This window comes from Morus notabilis, unplaced genomic scaffold (assembly GCF_000414095.1).
Source record: "Morus notabilis unplaced genomic scaffold, ASM41409v2 Scaffold1460, whole genome shotgun sequence".
Lineage (NCBI taxonomy): Eukaryota > Viridiplantae > Streptophyta > Magnoliopsida > Rosales > Moraceae > Morus > Morus notabilis.
The window spans coordinates 30,130-49,505 of NW_010362372.1; the positions used below are offsets into that span (position 1 = coordinate 30,130).

Genomic DNA, 19,376 nt, shown 5'->3' on the forward strand with positions numbered 1-19,376 from the left:
AAAGTACGCAAAACTAATAAAATTTGATATAGATTTGAAGTTTCAAAATACAACGCTACTGGCAAGGTGTTTTTTCACATCCTACCTTAAAATTCTTAATTTTTGAAATCTACATGGTAAAGTGTCCCAAGTCTGCCTCTTAGCTATGGCTTTCTGGAATGTGTTCATGGTCTCTATGAAAAGAAATTGGGCTAAACAAAAGCTGAAATTTTATTGCATTGTGATTAACTTATGCTTCCAATTTTAGTTTCTCCCACAGGTGCATGGGATGAAGCTACATATATTGTTTTTTATGGGAATTTGGATGGTATCCTTTATTCATGATGGGATTACCCACAAACACACGCACACAAACAAAGCATAAGACTAAGAAGAGCCCAAAAGAAGCTCCTGGGATACCGAGACAACTCCCCTGCAAGCGAGGTGAAGTTAGCAACCAGAGAACGAGCCTATGAACGATAACTCACTCCTTCGCCACTCACCACTTCGCCTATGCGGTATGCCTTGTGTGCTTCATTTGCAAACTCAAGTATTCTCTGTGACGCCTCTGCACTCACAACCAAAACCATCCCAATACCCATGTTGAAAGTCCGCCTCATCTCAGCTTCTTCTACTCTTCCTGCCTATCAACGAAAATTATAGAACATATGAATAACGAAAAAAAAAAAAGAAGCTGCACAAGAAATAAAGAAAAGAAAAAAATGAGGGGGGAAAATAAAGGTGCCAATGGACACCATCTGTTTACCTCTTGGATCCATTTAAAAACAGTAGGAACATCCCAGGAATCCTTGTAAATAACAGCTCCAAGGCCTTTAGGAAACACCCGAGGTATGTTGTCAGTGAAGCCGCCCCCTGTGATGTGAGCAATCCCCTTTACGCCTCCTTTGCTAATCAAATCAACTACCTGTTTAAAATTAGGAAAACAGAGATTAGCAAACATACAGAAAGGATTTTAAGAATTCATGTTTGTAAGAATACGCATCATGATAATGTCGAGCTATCGATCTTAACCTGCTTAACGTATATCACAGTTGGTGCAATCAGAGCTTCACCTAGTGTTATGGCCTCACCAGGAAGTCTGTCTTTCAAAGATAGTCCACTATGGGCCAGAACCCTGTGAAACACGTACAACAAGACATAAAAATCATTGTGTCAACAGATCTAAAGAATTAAACAACAAAAGACATTCTTTAAGATGAATTTGTAGTTAAAGCTCCCTTTTTGCAAACCTTCTTACGAGAGAGAAGCCATTGGAGTGGACTCCACTAGAAGGCAATCCGATGAGGACGTCTCCGGCCACAATGTTCTTACCGTCTATAACTGAATCCTTCTTTACAATGCCAACCGCAAAACCACTGAGATCATACTCACCTTCTGCATAGAAATCCGGCATCTCTGCTGTCTGAAATACACATGAAATTCACGAAGACGAACCTAAGAGATTGAAATTCTCTACCCCTTGCATTTACATTCTGCTAAAAAAGATATACCACTTGCTCATTTTTTATGCCAACAAATCACTATAACAAAATGTGTAGTAGATTTATTTACTTGAAGTACAAGTCAAGAACAGTAGATATTGGCCCCCTTCCAATCGTAGGTCATCTAAGAAATACTAAAATTGCTGATTACAAAAGAGTTTTCTTTTTCTTTTTCTTTCTTTTTTGGCGTAACATGAAACAAAAAGACTTTAGCTTTCAGCATAAAAAGCATTTAATTTAACAAAGGTTTGATAAAATAACTAAGTGAATACTCGAAGCAGAGCTCACTTGACTTCTATATAAAAGCTAAAATTTAATATACTTATTTGACACCAACATTTAAACCATAAAATGATGATTCTCTAGAACCTAAAAAAAAACCACTATAGGAAATCACCATAGCAGCCTTGTGTTCTCTACAAAGTACAAACGATCAAAAACCAAAAGGCAAAAATTAAGAAGATGAAATCACAAAGCATAATAGACGAGAGGTATACATAATCGAAAAGTACATAAATCATTAGTTAGATTGTTTTATATAAAGATGAAGAAGACAGGCAATAAACCAACCCCAAACTATTTCACTATTAGCCTTCTAATAGTAATAATAAATGAAAAAAAAAACCCATTTCTCTCCTAAAAAATAATAATAATAAGTAGATAATTGAAAAGTAATAGAAAAAATAATTACCTCTCCACCTAAAAGAACACAGTCTGATTGTTGGCAACCATCAACAATGCCTTTTATAACCTAATAAATAAAAAAAGAACAAAAGAAAATATATGATTATACTTATGATCAAGAGTGACTAAGCAAAGCGAGACATGTATGAATATAATCAAAGCTCTACTTACCTTCTCAGCAAGATCAACGTCAAGTCGACTTGTGGCAAAGTAATCAAGAAAAAACAGCGGTTTCGCACCAGAAGTAACAATATCATTAACACTCATTGCAACCTGGAAATGAATGTTACCCAATTAGCAACAAACCCATCAAAAACTAACCAATTCTGATTCATTTCCAAAAATCTTTACCAGATCAATCCCAATGGTATCATGGATTCCAGTCTCAAACGCAAGCTTAAGCTTAGTCCCCACACCATCTGTACCCGCAACCAAGAATGAATCACCTACAAAATATCAATACACAAAACAATATTATTCAACAAAATTTAAAGAGAGATAGAGTGAAAAAAACAGGTAATGTTGTAATGTTATACCGAGAGGAAAAAGACCACCAAAGCCTCCAATACCAGGAGCCATTTTGGCGATTCTGCGAACGAGTTCGGAGCCAGCGTCTATGTCAACACCAGCATCCTTATATGTAAGACCAACACCATTCTTCGTCGACATCTTAGCAGATACACTTGTTTTTTCATGGAGGGATAGCTTTGAAAAGAGAGGAGCGGATGAAACGGTGCAGACACTGCGCTGGCTGGCGTCGGGTTTCGGAGAAGTCAGCCTTCGTGTTGGTGAAGCTGCAAAGGGCTTTGCAGTGGTTGCTTTGAAGCTTGTAATCATGACCACCAACACCTGAGAACTAGCTGGAGAGATAGAGAAGAAAATATAATGCGATAGGTAAATAAGCTTTAGGCTGTGTTTGGTAAGAGAGAAAGCAAACAAGAAATCCACTCCCTCCTCTTTTCTCTCCGTTAAACCGTTAACTACCGGAAGTTTGCCAAAATGTCAACCTTAATGAGTGAAATTAGGAAAATGACCTTTCACTTTTACACTGAGCAATCCACTTGGTTGCTCAGTGCAAACTCCGAAGCCATTTTGCAAATAAAAATCTTTTGAAAAAATCATTTTACAAACTGTGTTTAGAGTAAGGATTCGTGTTATGGTTCGGATCATGATTTGTGACTCGCTACAGTGTTTTCTTTCATAAAAACACATGTAAATCGAAAATGGTTCTGAATTATGGTTCTTAACCCATGAATCAAACGTCCACCGTTTCTCTTAAAGTCATTTTACAGAGGCCCCGTCCACTAATCCCGTCACACCTCTCCCTCCTTCAACTTTTCCATCCTATCAAACAAGCTCCTCGGATTTTTCTGGTTGGGATTTTTGGGACAATCTTTTGTCCTTTTTTTTTTTTGGAATTTTGTTTCTAAGAGTTAACAAGTGAAAATACGTAAGTTGTATTATTTACATATAAGTAGAGCACATACATAATAGCAAACAGTTGGCGTGCAAGAGTAGAATAAGAGACCACAAACCGTTAAGTTTGTCTGTTAACATATCATAAGAATATGATGGAGTATAACTTTTTTTTTTTTTCTCTAATCAGCAAATTAAAAACTCATTAAGCTTATCTATTAATGCCTTTTACTTTGTAGGATTTTTTTTTCTCTCCTCAAATATCTCAACATCAGTACATTAGAAACTTACTAGAAGAAACTATTCAAAAATAATAATTGAATAAGAATTCCAAAAAAAAAAAAAAAAAGAAAGAAACTTACAAAATTGAGTTTGTGCAGAGAAGGACGCGCAGTTGCTGTTGTTGGCGTGGTGGGCAGGGTGGCGTGTGAGACTTTTGGGTGACAAAGGCGAGACTGGCTGTGAACAAAAATGGGGTTTTAGCACTTTTATTCCAAATCTTTTCAAGTTTTGATAATTTGCCCACTATCCTTTTTATTTTAACACCTTATTCTCTTAACTTGCCAAATTACTACGCTCATGTTTATTTCACCAGTTTAATTCAATTCAATTCAGTTTAAACTGACGTTTGTTAAGCATACAGTATGAATTATATTCCTCGCTTGAACTAAGTTAAACAACTCAATTTAGAGTTTAACTCCCCCATCAAGTTCAACCGCTCAAATCATTTTTAAACAGTAAAAAATGCCCACTCTCTCTGCTTTTCATACATACTAAACACAAATAAGAACAAAGTTCAAACCAACCAACCAAATAGGGCCTACAATGTTCGCCACTTTCGTAATTTTTAGGTTAGATTTGTGGTTTGATTCGGAGATTTCAACGGTTTGTGTGGAATTTGAATTGATATTTTGAAGAATTTTAGAGCTTGTTCTTTTAGAGTTTAACTTGAGTATAATTCTTGAGTTAAATTTGAGTTATAACTTGAGTTGAACTTGTAACTTGAGTTTGTGTTTGGTTGTGTACATTTGAGTTATGGTTTGAGATAAGAATCTTTTTGAATTTGTGTTTGAGTGAGTTAAAACTTGAATTTGTATTTGGATAATATTTTAATAAAAACTCAATGCTGATGAAAAATTTTAATAGGGTATATGGGTCAGGTTTTATTCGTCTTTTCATTGTCAACGCATAGAAAAAAAAATCATCTCAATCAGAATTAAAACGAAAAAATTATAGCATTTTTAAAAATAGAAAAAATACTGTTCATTAATTTGAGTTTGAGTTTCTGAACTCGAGTTAAAAGGGAAACTTGAACTCGAGTTTTAGTCATAAACTCGAGCTTGAACTTGAGTTTAAACTCGAGTTTAAACTTAAAAGAACATGAACTCCAATAAAGTTGTAACTCGAGTTGCATTTTTTTGAGTTTTTTACTCAAAAGAACAAGCCGTTAGTAAGAGCAGTCTTTTTCCATCCTCAAGTGAGACCATGGTTGGTTTTTTTTTTTTTTTTTTCAGGATTTAAGTCATTTCATTAATTTAAATTATAACTCAAATTTTTATTATAATATTTTTTTAAAAAAGTTTAAATTTAATTTTTTATATTATAATATTTTTTTTCATATAAATTTATTTTTCAACTAGAATTAAAAATTTGAATAGATTTTTACAAATTAAAAACGTAATATCTCGTTTATTTCATCGATTTAAATTTTTATAGTGAAAAATTTTTAGAAAATGTCACATTTAATTTTTTTTATTATAATAAAAAACTCTCAAAAAATATTACATCTCAACTCAAATTAAAAACTCGAATCCGTGAAAGTTTCTAAAACTCAAAAAGTTCAATTTAAAGGCAAGAGTGCTTTTTTTTTTTGTGAGGCCAAACTCGAAAACGACATTGCGTTCGAGTAGTAGGCAAAACGGGTCGGGTAGGGCCGGTAGATTTTATTTACCTATCTCTTCAAATGAATCGAATCCATCATCTCCAGTAGTTTGGAAGAGCAGAGAGCAGAAGCCGAGCGAAGAAGAAAAGGAAGAAGTGGGGGCAATCAAATTTCATTTTCCATTCTCTTCTTCTAAACCCATTTAACGGTAAGCACTTCCCAAAAAAAAAACCTTTCCTATTCATCGTATTTGGGTTTTAATTCAATCCTAATTTTATGGGGGTTTTTGACACCTATTTCTCGTTACCCATTTGGATTCGCCTTCTGGGTTACCGTACATGATTGTTTTCTTTTCGTTTTCTTTAATCTCCCAAGTCCTTGATGCTATAAGATAGTGATTTTGAGTTATTTTATTGACAACTTAGGCCTATTTAGTTATTGAGTCGAGTTTTTAATTTGAGTTGAGATGAGATTTTATGTGATAATTTTTTATTAATAAAAAAATTAAATGTGACTGTTTTTGAGAGATTTTTACTATAATAAAATTTAAATTTTAAACTCGAATCGGTGAAATAAACGGAGTCTTAATAGTTGACTTAGATGCTTAGATGAAAAAAATGGTGGAAAGTTTCATTTTCCTTGGTAAATTGTTAAATGTTCATCAAATCAATATAATTGTGCTTATACATTGTATGATTTGTGAATACTTATTATTTAGGGCCAGTGTGGTTACTACAAATACAATGTCTGTACAGATGCAATGAAATTCCGAGTGGGTTGAGAAATTCTTATTGTTTTTACTGTTTCAGATTGGCTTTAGTATTCTCAGTGTGGAAGTTACTTTACCATTCTTGTTTGTGTATTATTGAGATCCCCTTAAATGAATTGTAGTTTTACTTGTACTCTGCTCAAGTGTAGTAAATTTTCTCATGCCATCTAGATAAAACCCCCGGGAAAGGGAAGTGCATAGCGTAAAGGATAATAAGTTATGTATCAAAATTTATGTGTCAATTGATGTGACAAGGGAATTGTCTACTGTATTTAGAATTGATCCTGTTTTTGTTTTTTACGTTTTTCGAGAAAGAAAAATAAAAACGTTTTTAAAACGGCGTTTAGCGCAGTAAAAGTAAAAAACGGAAATGAAAATGATTTTTTAGTTTAGTGTAAAATGAGAGAGAAATGAAAAATGATTTTTAGTCGTTTTTTATTTTTATTTTTGTTTTCTCTTCTTTCGAGCACATAGAGATATACATATATATATTAATAGGTTTTTTTATACTGAAAATAATTTCTAGATAAAACTACTAAACGCATTTTTAAAAATGATTTTTGTCTGAAATTGAAAACGTTTTCATTTTTATTTTCATTCAAAAAATAAAATTATTTTCGAACGAGTTCCAAACGCGCTCGTCATTTCTCAATCTGTGAATCTATTCATAGAAAAATGTACTTTTGACGAATTGAAAATCAATAACTCATTTGCCGTGTCACTTAATAAAATAAAGGGGATTATCTAGCATTGTCCTTGTGTAAACCTTGTCATTGACTCATAGGTATATTAATATTGCCTTGCCAATTTGTTAATGAACCTCTTGCTAAATCCCGTGGTTCAGTCTTCAATTTGGTCGTTCATTTTGTCTGGCAATCGAAGTAATGTTTTGTTTTTCTTTGTTTACCTTACTTCAGGTCACAAGCTCAGTTTTTTTGCACTGTAATCTCAATGACCCGCTCAAGAAATGCCATAGTTGCTACGGGCTTACTCACTTTTGCAGCTGCAGGATTGGCATTTCCCTTTTATGTGGCGTGAGTACATCATGCATCTCACTACTAATGCACACTTTTGTTGATACCGTGACATCTAAAAAACTAAAGTTTATGTTGTTCTATCTAGGTCATCAAAGAGGCCTGTCATTGACCCGACAAAGCCATTGCCTCCCCAAGCAACGTTCCGAGGGCCTTATATTAACACTGGTTCTCGTGATGTTGGACCTGATCATCAAACGTACACAAAAAAGTGAATCTTGTCCTCCTTCCCATAGGGTCTCTGCTTAAGGGTATGATCAAAAGATATCTCTGCTTAAGGGTATGATCAAAAGATATGCCTGCTGCTGCTGCTGCGCATTGTTCTTGAACCGAATATCAGTTTAATAAGTCGTACACTATCTGGTTGATAAGTTGTTCCTCCTTTAGATTGAGGGATATGTCTGAATTGCCGAACTATAAGGGTGCGTTCACTTCGTGGCTTACACTCGAATAAGGCCAACTCGAGTTTGTTTTTGGGCTGAAATACGCGTTCGCTTACCCAAACTTGAGTTTGAAATTCTAGTAATAACTCGAGGAGGTAAACTTCACCCACCCCTCAAACTCCCATTACTCGAGTTATTTTCTACAGTGCAGATTCCTCTCTTCTGACATTTCTTCCCGTTGGATTTCTGCTGCCTCACGAGAAAGCTTCCGCTCTGCTCCGCAAAAAGCTTGCAGATTCCCTTCAATAAGACCAACAATTCATCCACTGTGAAATCGCTTGGACCGCTGCACTCCATTCCCACAAGCGTGTTCTTCTTGGACCGCTGTGAAATCGCTTCATCCACCAAATACCCACCCCCGGTGAAGTTGCTCGCAGGTACATCCCATATAAACCCAGCCCAAATCGGCAATATTGGGGAATCCCGATCCCTAGATTCCGTTGTTGCTTTCTCCTTCAGTGATTAAACATGGGAGAAATTGATCCCATGCGAGTGAACCGACTTCCTCCGTTGGCCGTGCTCCTGCGTCGATGTAGCGCCAAACGCCGTCTCCGACCTCCGAAGCGTGCTCCTAGGAATAGAGCTTTCTGTTGTCGGTGCCAGTATTCATATCTTCAACGACGTCCATCACAGTCGCGTTTGGGGGTTGTCAAAGTAGATCAACCATTGTCCTCTTTCGGATCAAACACGGTAAGACCTTTTTTATACTGATATACACTTCCATTGTCTCTGCATATGCCGGTGGATGATTACACTGCTAAATCTTCTCATCGTCGTTTTTATTGGGTTTTTGTTATTTGGATGTCGTTTACACTGAAGTACAGCATGTTCATTTTAAATTCTTGACATGAAGTTGTATGATTGCTGTTGCACACTTTTGTGTAGTTGTTTGAGTTATTAGAAGCTCTTCATACGAATTCAAAAATCGAAATTAATACAATGGTATGAAGCATGTTTTGTTGTTTGAATACTTAGGCAAATCTTGAGATGCAAATTTCCTTCCCGACATACAGTAGTTACTTGCTATAAGACATATGTTTACTAACAACTTACTCAGAAACAGAACTTTGATGTATGAAAACTAGAATGAAATGTGTTATTAAAGGCCCGGTAATGTGTTATTTTGTGATACATTCATTAAGAAATGTGTTTACTCCTGATGCATGAAAGCTAGAATGATAGATATCCTCGTATCGCAAATCAGAAGTGAAGACTTTCTTGGAAAATCGACTTCAATCAAAATTTGAATAACTTAGTGGCCCACTTAGAGCAACTTACACTTTAAAGAGAAACAAAAATGGAGCAAATTTAGTGCAATGTAAAGAAAACAAACCTTTCTCCATTAATTGAACTACGGCTCAAGCATGATGTTATTTCTTTCTCCCTCTTATTAGTGGGAAAGATTAAAAATTAAAAAAAAAATGATAACAACTCATTTTTAAGAAAATAAGATAACTTCAGGATAATACTCACCTGCCCACTCAATACCTTCCCCTCAATGTCCTGAGCAGCTTTCTTAAATTTCTCAATACCCTAAACACAGAGAGATAATCAAGTCAGTTTCATTGCATATAGGATGCAATTACATGCGCAGGGTTTATATATCCTAGAAAGTTTATTTCTGTCGAGTTATATAGGCATGGGACCACAAATTAGGATGAATGCTTTACTGGAAAGAGAGGCAAACGCGCAAATGCAATTCATTATTATTCGAAGTGTAGAAGGCAAGTAATAATAACGTAACACCTGTCAGCTGATCAATCATTCGTATAGATTATAGTTGCTTGCCCTTGCCCTAAGTTATAGAGAGAGAGAGAGAGATCTTGGTTTAGATTCTGTGCCAGACACAGTCAAGCAGCAAAGCATACATGTGATGAGTAGAGGATATATGTATACCTACATGTTTGTTTAGTTGTTTATGGTCATAGATTGTGCTTGTTGGGGAAAACATCCAAGTGATAAATTTGCTAGTATACGCGATATATATAGATATTGCACACACACACACACACATATACATATATGCTATATGTTTATATTTATATGGCGAATACACATGTATATTATGCCTCTACATACTATATTAAGACTACTACTAGACTAGTAAAAGAATCTGATCACTCGTGTGGCAAGTGTGAAAGTGAAGAGGTGGAAATTTTACTAGCATTCTGGGCATACCGCGCGTTAGTTGTTTAACAAAACCATAATTAACTAGCTAGTCTAGGAAAATTAAGGAGTCTAATTAGTGCATTAAATATTTAAAAAAAAAAATTAAATCACTATAGTTACGTTGATAGAAACAAGATAAAGATTTGATGGACTTGAAATTAAAATCCGCCAACTGTTGCGATGAGATCATCAATTATATAAAAAAGTTGAGGGAATTAGATATTAAGGATCAGAGAAGTGCCACAGGGCATAATCCACCTTTTTTTTTTTCTCAATAAATAAAAATCTCGTCCAGCCCATTATTGAAACCCTCAACATCCACTAGTAAGCCCCTTTCCTTTGCCATTAACTGCAGGAAAAATCATTAGGCGTAATGCACATTTAAAAAATATGTACGGTGTACCACAACAAAATGATGAACTCCACGTACCTGAGTCAAATCTAAAGGGAAACCATATGTATCTAAAGGTGTCTCCACCCTTTGGTGGCATTTTTTGGAAGTATGGAAACATTACTCATTGTAGTGTGTCGTGTTATATTAGATGCCAAGAGGGAGACCTGAAGATGAGTCCACTCTTCACTGGATAGAAAGGCAAAAAGAGGAGTTGCTTATGCGACTCGCTGCTTACAATCGTAGTGCGAACGGACGAAAGCCCGATTCTAAAGCATGGGAGGATTGGGCGAAAGAACTTCAAGAGTTTTTCAAGGATCAAGTGACTCCTGCCAAAGTGCAGCAGATGAAAGTCCGTCTGAAAGCCAAGTTTGATCATGAGCTAATGTTACGCAATAACACAAGACTTGGCTGGGACCCCGTAACAGGTTCTGTGACGTGCACGGATGAATATTGGGAAGATTTTGCCAAGGTAAATGTCTAAACTCCCTCTTCTAAGGGTAGTTAGTTCTTGCAACATTCGCATACACTTGAGTAATTTTGTTTGCTCATTCACATGCAGAACAAGAAATGGGCAAAATCGGCCAAGAATCAGCCTCTTAAAAACTTTGACTTGTACTATGAGGCCTTCGGTGGTAGGAGGGCAAGTGGGGCGTTGGAGAAGGGATTGGATAAGCCAACAAACATAGAGGAGGGTACAATCCCCGTCTCCGACCAAGAAGGGGCGACATCTGATGAAGGTGGTAGCGATGATGGCTTCGTTAGCACCATGCGGGCTGGTTTGGACAATGCAGCTAGAGGTCTCAACATTGCCGCGTCCTCCAAAGCCATCGGCAAGAAACCAACCAAGTCCTCACGAAGGTTAACAGGTGATCCTGAAGCGAGGGAATTAATTGGGCGGCTTGTCCCTTCTATAGAAAGCAAGCATAGTAGTCATACCAAAAGCTCTAGTGCGAATCAGACTGGGGCTAATAATGATCTCCAGGACCGCTGCCAGGAAATAGTAAAGGAAATGGCGCTTGATGACGAAACTGCAATCACATTTTTGGAGGCTATTGTTTGGTACCCAAATATGCAGCAGCTTTTCGTGAAGATGAGTGAGAGTCAGCGTACCTTATTCGTGACAAGAACAATCAATACGTCGCGGACTCAAACACATGGACTTTTCTCAAATCCCCACAACCCTATGGGGACGCAGTTTATGCCGCCACCATTTCCCAACTTCATGTCACAACCCACTAACTATATGCAACCGACGCCCTTCTTTGGCCAACAACCCTCCAACAATATTCCACGGTCTCCAAATTTTGGGGGACAACAACTTGTCCCACCATTTCCTAATATTTCCCAAAACTACAATCCCCAACAACCGGCCGCGTACAGTCCCCAAACACCGTACTACATGCCTCACTTTCCACCACCACTGGGACACTTTGGTGGCGATGGAAGTTCGGACCAGCTTTGAGTTTCCACGAATATTGTTTCCATCAGTCATGTATTCATACAATTGAACAATTGCCACTTTTAGATTTGAACTTAGTAATAGAGTAGATGTTGTTTAATTTGTTCTACTACGGCCATGCTGGTGTTGTATTGATCATGGCTATTGAGTGGTGTTGTATTGATCATGGCTATTGAGTTGTATTGCGGACAACAATATTTATTCATGGATTATGTGTATAGACCTTTACTTGCAGATGCGATGACCATTTCATATATATTCTTTTATTATGCATGTCTCCCAGGTAGCAATGTGGAATGCAGGACCTTCAAATCACGTTACCCAAAACGATGATAGTGATGATTCGGACGACGAATATGAGATTGCGGCAGTAGCAGTTGTTTTGTGGTATTACTACACATATATGGAAAGACCACTGCCTCAACCAAAGCATACTTCCGTACTCACAGGTATAATGCGTGTCCAATACCTACTTGATGGACATGATGACGTTATTAGGTCAAAAATTAGAATGGGAAGTGATTGTTTTAAGCGTCTTAGTACGTTGCTTGAGCTTATAGGGCTTTTAAGACCGACGAGGAATATGAATGTGGACGAGCAACTTTTTATTTTCCTCTACATTGTTTGTCAAAGTTCAAACAACAGGGAATCACAAGATCAATGGCAGCATTCCGGTGCTACTATTTCAAAGTATTTTCACGATGTTTTGACGACGTTGTATGAGCTCCGTTTTGACTTCCTTATACCACCAAACTTCAACATTAGCGATCCCGTTATAGCTGCGCATGGAAACAAGTACTTGCCATGGTTTCAGGTATATTGCCTAAATTGACTACTCTATTTGATAAACTATGTAGAATTGTATTGTTGCTTATGTTAGTTAGTTACTATGTAGAATTGTGTTGGCGCTCTTGATGGTACTCACGTACCATGTGTTCCACCACCTGCAAGTGCTGAAGCATGGAGAAATAGGAAAGGGTTCTACTCTCAAAATGTGTTAGGGGTCTGTTCGTTTGACATGAGGTTCACCTACATGTTAGCTAGATGGGAGGGCTCTGCCTATGATGCACGTGTACTCGCATCCGCAACAGAGACGGCGGAAATTTTTTTTCCAAATCCACCACAAGGTATGTGTACGCTTGGTCTTTACATAATTTTTAATTACTACACGTTTGTGCTTACATGTGGAACTAATATATTCACGTAATGTCTTCTAACGCACACCACAGGTAAATTTTACCTCGTCGACTCTGGGTATGCAAACAATCATTGTTTCTTGGCGCCGTACCGGGGGAGTACTTACCACCTTCAAGAGTTTCGGGCAAGGCGTGGTCGGCCCCAAACTGAGCGTGAGTTGTTCAATTACACTCATTCTTCCTTGAGAAACTGTATCGAGCGCACATTCGGCGTGTGGAAAGCCATGTTCCGTATTCTTAAGTGTATTAATAACTACCCAATAGAGACACAAATAATCATTCCACTTGTTTGTGTTATTCTACACAACTTCATACATATGTACAACCACAATGATGATCTACTCACGCAGTACATGAGGGATGCCATTCCGGTTGTAGAAATTGATCCACTCAACACGGATCAAGATGTAAATCAATATTATAATCCGGATTGGGAAACCCGATTGCCTCATAACCTTCCGCAACGACGACAAATGCATATATTGAGGGACGAAATAGCCAGTACAATGTGGAATGCATTCGAAAATAATTACCGTCGATAAATTATTACTTATGTTTTATTTTCCAATGCAATATCTTATGTAAGTGGTGATTATTACAAATGTGCTTCATTTTTTTTCCAATGCAATATAGTGTGTAAGTTGTGAGTTTGGATTTGTGCAAGTGAACACAAAATTCAAGTTTTAAATGTCATATTAATTTCCTACTAAACACTTAACTTAAATTTCATATTACAACTCTAATTAAAAATAACTCAAGTTTACTTTTTCAATTCAAATCATAAAATTAGAGTTAGTAAAGTGAACGCCTCTTAAGTCTTTGATTTTCCACAACTTCTTGGGTCATAGCTGTAGAATTATTCTGAGGACCTTGATTTCTTGCTGAATTGTAGCAATAATTACTTGGGACGGTTTCTTTTTCTGTAAAGGATGCACAAAAGAAATGATGAGCTTAAACGATTGAGCTACAGATTTCTAGTTCTCCGTCTCTCTCTCTTTGATTGTATGACATTTTATCCTACTCTTTTAGATGAAAAACGTGTAAGAATTAAATTTTTTTCCCTCTCCAGGGAAGGAAATTAAACTTTCTAGTATTATTTAGACTTTAGATCTGTATTACATGTGATATGCTGAATTCTGCAGTCTGTTACTAGAGCAAAATTAATGACATGAAAAAGAGAATTTGGGTGAATAACTAATAATAAATTACTGATCTGGTTACATTTTTATGGTAACAAGCAAATATGTGTTATACTGACAAACAAAACTAAAATAGACAAATGGCTTTTATGTATGAAGATATTGATAATGGAGTCTGCGAATCAGTGTAATATATTATCCACGTTTAAGTTGTCTTGACAGTGACAAAATCTACCAAGACTTTCCAAACTTTCGTTTTAGGATGAGATGTATCAGTAGAATAAAACGGACAAACTTGTTCCACTTACATCAATCCAATCGCAGCCAAGAGTTTTTGTTCATTTAACTAGGAGGGTAATTTGCAACCATTATTAGAGACTCCAACCTCTCAATACAAATTACTTCCATAAATTATAAACCCGTTTATTTTACTAATTCGAGTTTTGCTACAATAAAAAGTTTTCAGAAATAGTCACATTTAATTTTTTTTACTATAATAAAAAGCTCTCATAAAAAGTCATATCTCAACTCGAATTAAAAACTCGAATCAACGAATTAAACAAGCTTAAAATAAAAATAAAAAAGGGAAAGGAAATAAGGAAAAGTAGAAAGAGTCGCTCTGTTTGGAAAATTGTATGAAAATTATTATATTTCTCAATATAAAATTATGAAGTATAGAGCAATTTATAGAGAATAGCAGCAGAACACTAGGCTAAATTACACCAAAGGAAGAAATTAGATAATAATCGAAGATGAAAGGGAAACTACAACAAAGAAAAGGCTGTACGATATAAAAGATCTAGAAAAATCAATTAGACTCATTAGAAAATAATTTCATCGATTCGAGTTTAGAATTTGAGTTTTGTTACAGTAAAAAGTTTCCAAAAACAGTCACATTTAACTTTTTTATTACAATAAAAAACTCTAACATAAAATCACACATCAACTTAAATTAAAAATTTGAATCAGCGAATTAAACATGCCCTAAATCAACACTCTCACTCAAGCTCAAGCTGATTCGAAAAAGAAGGAGCAGTGGCTAGCGGATGTAATGAGGCATGAGCAGTGGAAAGAAGGAGAGAGAGAGAGAGACGAGAGGGTATGGAAGAGGAAAAATGGGAAATCTGACTTCTACATATCTATCTATTTAATAAAAATTGATATGAAACATACAAATAAAATTGTCATTTAATAAAAGCTTTAATTTCAATTTTAACTTTTAAAAATACTCTTGTCTTACTTTATACTTAAGTTTTGAAATATCACGTTATTGGTGGTCCCTTTTGTGCTACTTCTGTCTATATATTTTACAATTTTGTCAATAGTAGGACCGTTAGTGCACCGTTTGTAAAGCTCAAATATTAACGATGTGAGCTTTAAAAATTTAAAAGGTAAAGTAAGATAATTAGTTTTCTCAATGGTTAAAATTAAAATTAATCTAATCTCTTTAAAAATGCGCGCTAAGTGTTGATGCGCACAAAAAGGCTTTTTGGCTCTTTTATGTATATTAAAGATTAGTTAAAGAGGCAGAAAGAATGCAACTAACAAGGGGTATAAATCATCAACAATTTCATCACAGGATCTGGTGTCTAATTTTCTCATAGGACAGGACACTAGCTCCCGTTTATTTTACTAGTTTAGTTTAATTTAACTCAATTTGAACAATGAGTATAGTTTGAATTCATGTTTTATAAGTACGTAGTCTAAATTATATTCTCTCAGTTTAAGGTTAAATTGTTCAACTTAGAGTTTAACTCTCATTTAAAGTTCAGCGTTCCAACCATTTTTGAATAGGAAAAATGTGCACACTCTCAGCTCTTCACATATACCAAACACAAATTTAAATTTTATTTTCTATTCAAATTAAAATTTTAACTACACATTTAAACATCAATTTAAACTACACATTTAAACATCAATTTATATTATATAATTTAAATATCACTGTTTAAATAAAAAAGTTCAAACCAATAAAATTTGAACTAACGAACGGTTTGAATTTATGTTTTATAAGCGTCCGAATTTAAACCACGTAGTATTATTAATGAATTTTAGGTTTAAACCACCATTTGGTTTAACAACAAACCCAAAAACACAAAAAGCATAATTGCCCGTGTAACCTGCCAGGACCCTTTTTATTTGTTCCCGCATAATTCATCACCTCCCTCTTTTGTTGTTTTGCAAATTAATATTAATAACTATAATACTAAAATTCACCATCTTCACGAACCCAGAAATTCATTCAGATCAATAATTGTTCTTCTTCTTCTTCTTCTTTTGATCAATCAATCAATCATTCTCTCTCCGACGAAGAAGGAGAAGAAGAAGACGAAGAGAGTGATGCAAATGGCTCCGATTCCTTCGGAGAATGGCGTCGAAGGAGACGACGAGAGGGAGGAAGAAGAGGACGAAGAGGAAGAGGAAGAGGAAGAGGAAGAAGATGAAGAGGAAGAAGAGGAAGAGCCGAGGCTTAAGTACCAGAGATTGGGAGGGAGTATTTCTTTGCTGCTCGCCACCGATGCCGCCTCCTGCGTGGCCGTTGCCGAGCGGATGATCGCGCTCGGAACTCAGGGCGGGACCGTTCATATACTCGATTTTCTCGGGAATCAGGTGAGTTTTGTTTACCTGCTTTGAGTGGATTGGAATTTTCGCTTTTATGTTTGATTTCACGATCGTTAGGAAATGCGTAGCTGTTTCTACTTTTGAGGTTAATTGAGGTATGGATTGTCGATTCGGCCTCGTTTTGCTGAAAATTCGAGCTTTTTCGAATTGGAATTTTCGGTTTTCTTTTGATTTTTGATCGATTAGGTGAAGTGTTAAGAAATGCGCATTTTTTGCTTGAATTTTTATCGAATTGAAGATTAATTTGAAGTATCAATTGTGGTTTTGGCCTTGTTTCGGTGAAAGTTTGAGCTTCGTGGATTAGTTTGGAATTTTCAGTTTCCTGTTTGATTTCCCATCAGTTTAGAAATGCTTAGTTTTTCTACGTTTTGTTCAATTTGAGGTATGAATAGTTGATTTGGCCCCTTTTTTTTTTTAAATCGAGCTTCTTGGATTGGAGTTTTCGGTTTTCCTTTGATTTTTGGTTGATTAGGTTGAGTGCTAAGAAATGCGCATTTGATTTAAATTTTTTGTTGCATCGCAGGTAGTTTGAAGTATGGATTGCGGTTTTCACCTAGCTTTGGAGGAAATTCAAGCTTATTGGATTGGAATTTTTTATTTTGTTTGATGATCGAATAGTTTATGTGTTAGGAAATGCACATTTTTTGACTTGTTGAATTGGAGGTTAATTTGGAGTTTTAATTGTGGTTTTGGCTTGGTTTTGGTGAAAGTTCGAGTTACCTGGATTGGTTTGCCATATTTGGTTTCCTGCTTGAATTTTGATTGGTTAGGTTAAGCATTAAGAAACGTGTATGTTGGAGTCTATATGAAGTATGAATTGTCGATTTGGTCTGGTTTTGGTGAAAATTCTAGCATCCTGGATTGGGATTTTTGGTTTTCATGAAGAATGAAAGAAAAGGAAGGAAATAGATATGGGGGTGATGTTTGGGTAAGAAGGAAAAAGAAGGAAAGATTGGTATAGTTTTGGTGTTCAAGTAATGGCGGTGAATGAAGTGCCTCTAGTACCTTTAGTGGCTTTAGCATCTGCATCTTCATTTCCGTTGATGATTTTTTTTTCGACACCCAAGTTTTCAGAATAGAACCCTGTCGACATGAGAATCGGAAAGACATGTAATTCCAGTTCGCGGTGCCAATTGAAGCCTCAATTTTAGATTTAACTGGTTATGTGGGAAATCTACTTATCCAGAAATCTTTCAAAACTAAAAGCATTTTTTATTGTACAAATATCCTACTGGAGTACTTTGAGAAATTATCTCGTTTAGCCATGTTGCTTGAAAGGTTTCTTGATGCCGGATGCAGGTAGAAGAGAAAAAGAAAAATAGAGAGAAGGTGGAGAGAAATTCTGAGAGAAAAGAAGAGCAATAGAGAGGAAATCTGAACTTTTTAATATCATTAATCTAGGTCTTAATTGAAAATACGTTTACAAGCATAATAAAAAGATAAACTTTAATTTTTGTTACAGTATCTAGACTCTACGTTTATTTATTTATTTACTTTATCCTAGGAATGGTGAACTCTACTTTCTTTCCTCCATTTAGCTGTGGCCTTCCAAGGGAAGAAATATGATGATCTTGATTGGTTGTTTTACAGGTCAAGGAATTTAATGTTCATACTGCTGCAGTAAACGACCTTGGCTTTGACATGGAAGGTGAATACATAGGAAGTTGTTCAGATGATGGATCTGTTGTAATAAACAGCCTTTTCACTGATGAAAATATGAAGTTTGAGTACCATCGTCCTATGAAGGCTATTGCATTAGACCCGGATTATTCCAAGAAAACGTCTAGAAGATTTGTAGCTGGTGGTTTAGCTGGTCATTTATATTTTAATTCTAAGAAATGGCTGGGCTTCCGAGACCAGGTTTGCACTGGACTTATTGTCTTGAGTTCAAGCATTGCTTAAGATGTATTTTAGCTCTCTAAAGACTTAAGAGTTTTGTTTATTAGGTCTTGCACTCGGGTGAAGGTCCAATACATGCAGTTAAGTGGAGAGGAAATCTTATTGCATGGGCAAATGATGCTGGTGTGAAAGTTTACGATGCTGCTAATGATCAACGTATTACATTTATTGAAAGACCGCGAGGAAGCCCACGACCTGAGATTTTGCTCCCCCACTTGGTTTGGCAGGTGAGTCAAAATGAGAGAAGTATTTGCATTCATCGTTCATGCAATATTTTAAACCTACTGATTGCTGTAACATGTCCTTTTCTTTTCTTTTCTTTTCTTTTTTATTAATTTTTATACTATCCATCTATTTGATTTAGGATGATACATTATTAGTCATTGGCTGGGGAACATCCGTGAAAATTGCAGCAATAAGGACAAATCAGCAGAGAGCAACCAATGGGACGTATAAGCTTGTTCCGCTGTCTAGTATGAATCAAGTTGATATTGTGGCATCTTTCCAGACCAGCTATCACATCTCTGGAATTGCACCCTTTGGTGATTCTTTGGTTGTTCTGGCCTATATTCCTGGTGAAGAAGATCGGGAAAAGGATTTCAGTAGCTCCATCACATCACGGCAGGTACTTACTCCCTCATTTTTCAAGAGACACATGAGTTTTCTTAAGTGCTGCTGAAGTAACTGTAACATTTATGGAAGCAACTAACACTGTCGATAAAGAACTGGGTTGAGGTCAGATATGCACGCGTATAATTTTTTTTTTTTTTTTTTTTTTTTTTTTCTTTT

At 36.0% G+C, this 19,376-nt stretch overlaps 4 protein-coding genes across 5 annotated transcripts in view; 3 read left to right on the forward strand and 1 right to left on the reverse strand.

Annotated features, from left to right (window-relative positions):
• Nucleotides 1-192: 192 nt before the first annotated feature.
• Nucleotides 193-4,069, reverse strand: LOC112092274 (phosphoribosylformylglycinamidine cyclo-ligase, chloroplastic/mitochondrial-like). The gene is made up of 9 exons (XM_024168016.1): nucleotides 3,944-4,069; nucleotides 2,702-3,025; nucleotides 2,517-2,611; nucleotides 2,337-2,438; nucleotides 2,173-2,232; nucleotides 1,230-1,402; nucleotides 1,012-1,114; nucleotides 746-904; nucleotides 193-623 (listed from the first exon to the last, which is right to left on the reverse strand). Exons 2-9 carry the CDS (start codon nucleotides 3,000-3,002, stop codon nucleotides 450-452), a joined length of 1,167 nt encoding a protein of 388 aa, XP_024023784.1. The 5' UTR covers nucleotides 3,003-3,025; nucleotides 3,944-4,069; the 3' UTR covers nucleotides 193-449.
• A 1,508-nt stretch (nucleotides 4,070-5,577) lies between these two features.
• LOC112092276 lies at nucleotides 5,578-7,493 on the forward strand. Its single transcript, XM_024168024.1, has 3 exons — nucleotides 5,578-5,671; nucleotides 7,150-7,266; nucleotides 7,355-7,493. The coding sequence occupies exons 2-3, from the start codon at nucleotides 7,184-7,186 to the stop codon at nucleotides 7,479-7,481; spliced, it is 210 nt and encodes a 69-aa protein (XP_024023792.1). The 5' UTR covers nucleotides 5,578-5,671; nucleotides 7,150-7,183; the 3' UTR covers nucleotides 7,482-7,493.
• Nucleotides 7,494-8,158: 665 nt separating this feature from the next.
• Nucleotides 8,159-13,489, forward strand: LOC112092275. Of its 2 annotated transcripts, XM_024168022.1 has the most exons (4): nucleotides 8,159-8,399; nucleotides 12,015-12,545; nucleotides 12,627-12,858; nucleotides 12,961-13,489. In XM_024168022.1, exons 1-4 carry the CDS (start codon nucleotides 8,178-8,180, stop codon nucleotides 13,467-13,469), a joined length of 1,494 nt encoding a protein of 497 aa, XP_024023790.1. In that variant the 5' UTR covers nucleotides 8,159-8,177; the 3' UTR covers nucleotides 13,470-13,489. The 2 variants fall into 2 exon arrangements, with proteins under 2 accessions (XP_024023790.1, XP_024023791.1); XM_024168023.1 differs by lacking the exons at nucleotides 12,015-12,545; nucleotides 12,627-12,858; nucleotides 12,961-13,489 and adding exons at nucleotides 10,421-10,741; nucleotides 10,832-11,959.
• A 2,702-nt stretch (nucleotides 13,490-16,191) lies between these two features.
• The window catches only part of LOC21397223 (vacuolar protein sorting-associated protein 41 homolog), an 8,744-nt gene continuing 5,559 nt past the window's right edge, over nucleotides 16,192-19,376 (forward strand). Inside the window, exons 1-4 of the mRNA XM_024168015.1 lie at nucleotides 16,192-16,676; nucleotides 18,279-18,548; nucleotides 18,635-18,814; nucleotides 18,952-19,212. Coding sequence (XP_024023783.1) covers nucleotides 16,407-16,676; nucleotides 18,279-18,548; nucleotides 18,635-18,814; nucleotides 18,952-19,212 — 981 coding nt within the window. The 5' untranslated portion in view covers nucleotides 16,192-16,406. The remainder of the gene's footprint in view (nucleotides 16,677-18,278; nucleotides 18,549-18,634; nucleotides 18,815-18,951; nucleotides 19,213-19,376) is intronic.

Excerpts from the sequence above, each read along its gene's own strand:
- LOC112092274 (XM_024168016.1), bottom strand. The coding sequence starts at position 3,002 with ATGATTACAAGCTTCAAAGCAACCACTGCAAAGCCCTTTGCAGCTTCA. Across the intron at positions 2,439-2,516 it reads ATACCATTGGGATTGATCTG|GTTGCAATGAGTGTTAATGA; the intron begins GTAAAGATTTTT and ends ATTCATTTCCAG. Across the intron at positions 905-1,011 it reads CTGTGATATACGTTAAGCAG|GTAGTTGATTTGATTAGCAA; the intron begins GTTAAGATCGAT and ends AATTTTAAACAG.
- LOC112092276 (XM_024168024.1), top strand. The coding sequence starts at position 7,184 with ATGACCCGCTCAAGAAATGCCATAGTTGCTACGGGCTTACTCACTTTT. Across the intron at positions 7,267-7,354 it reads GCATTTCCCTTTTATGTGGC|GTCATCAAAGAGGCCTGTCA; the intron begins GTGAGTACATCA and ends TGTTCTATCTAG.
- LOC112092275 (XM_024168022.1), top strand. The coding sequence starts at position 8,178 with ATGGGAGAAATTGATCCCATGCGAGTGAACCGACTTCCTCCGTTGGCC. Across the intron at positions 8,400-12,014 it reads CCTCTTTCGGATCAAACACG|GTAGCAATGTGGAATGCAGG; the intron begins GTAAGACCTTTT and ends CATGTCTCCCAG. Across the intron at positions 12,546-12,626 it reads AGTACTTGCCATGGTTTCAG|AATTGTGTTGGCGCTCTTGA; the intron begins GTATATTGCCTA and ends GTTACTATGTAG.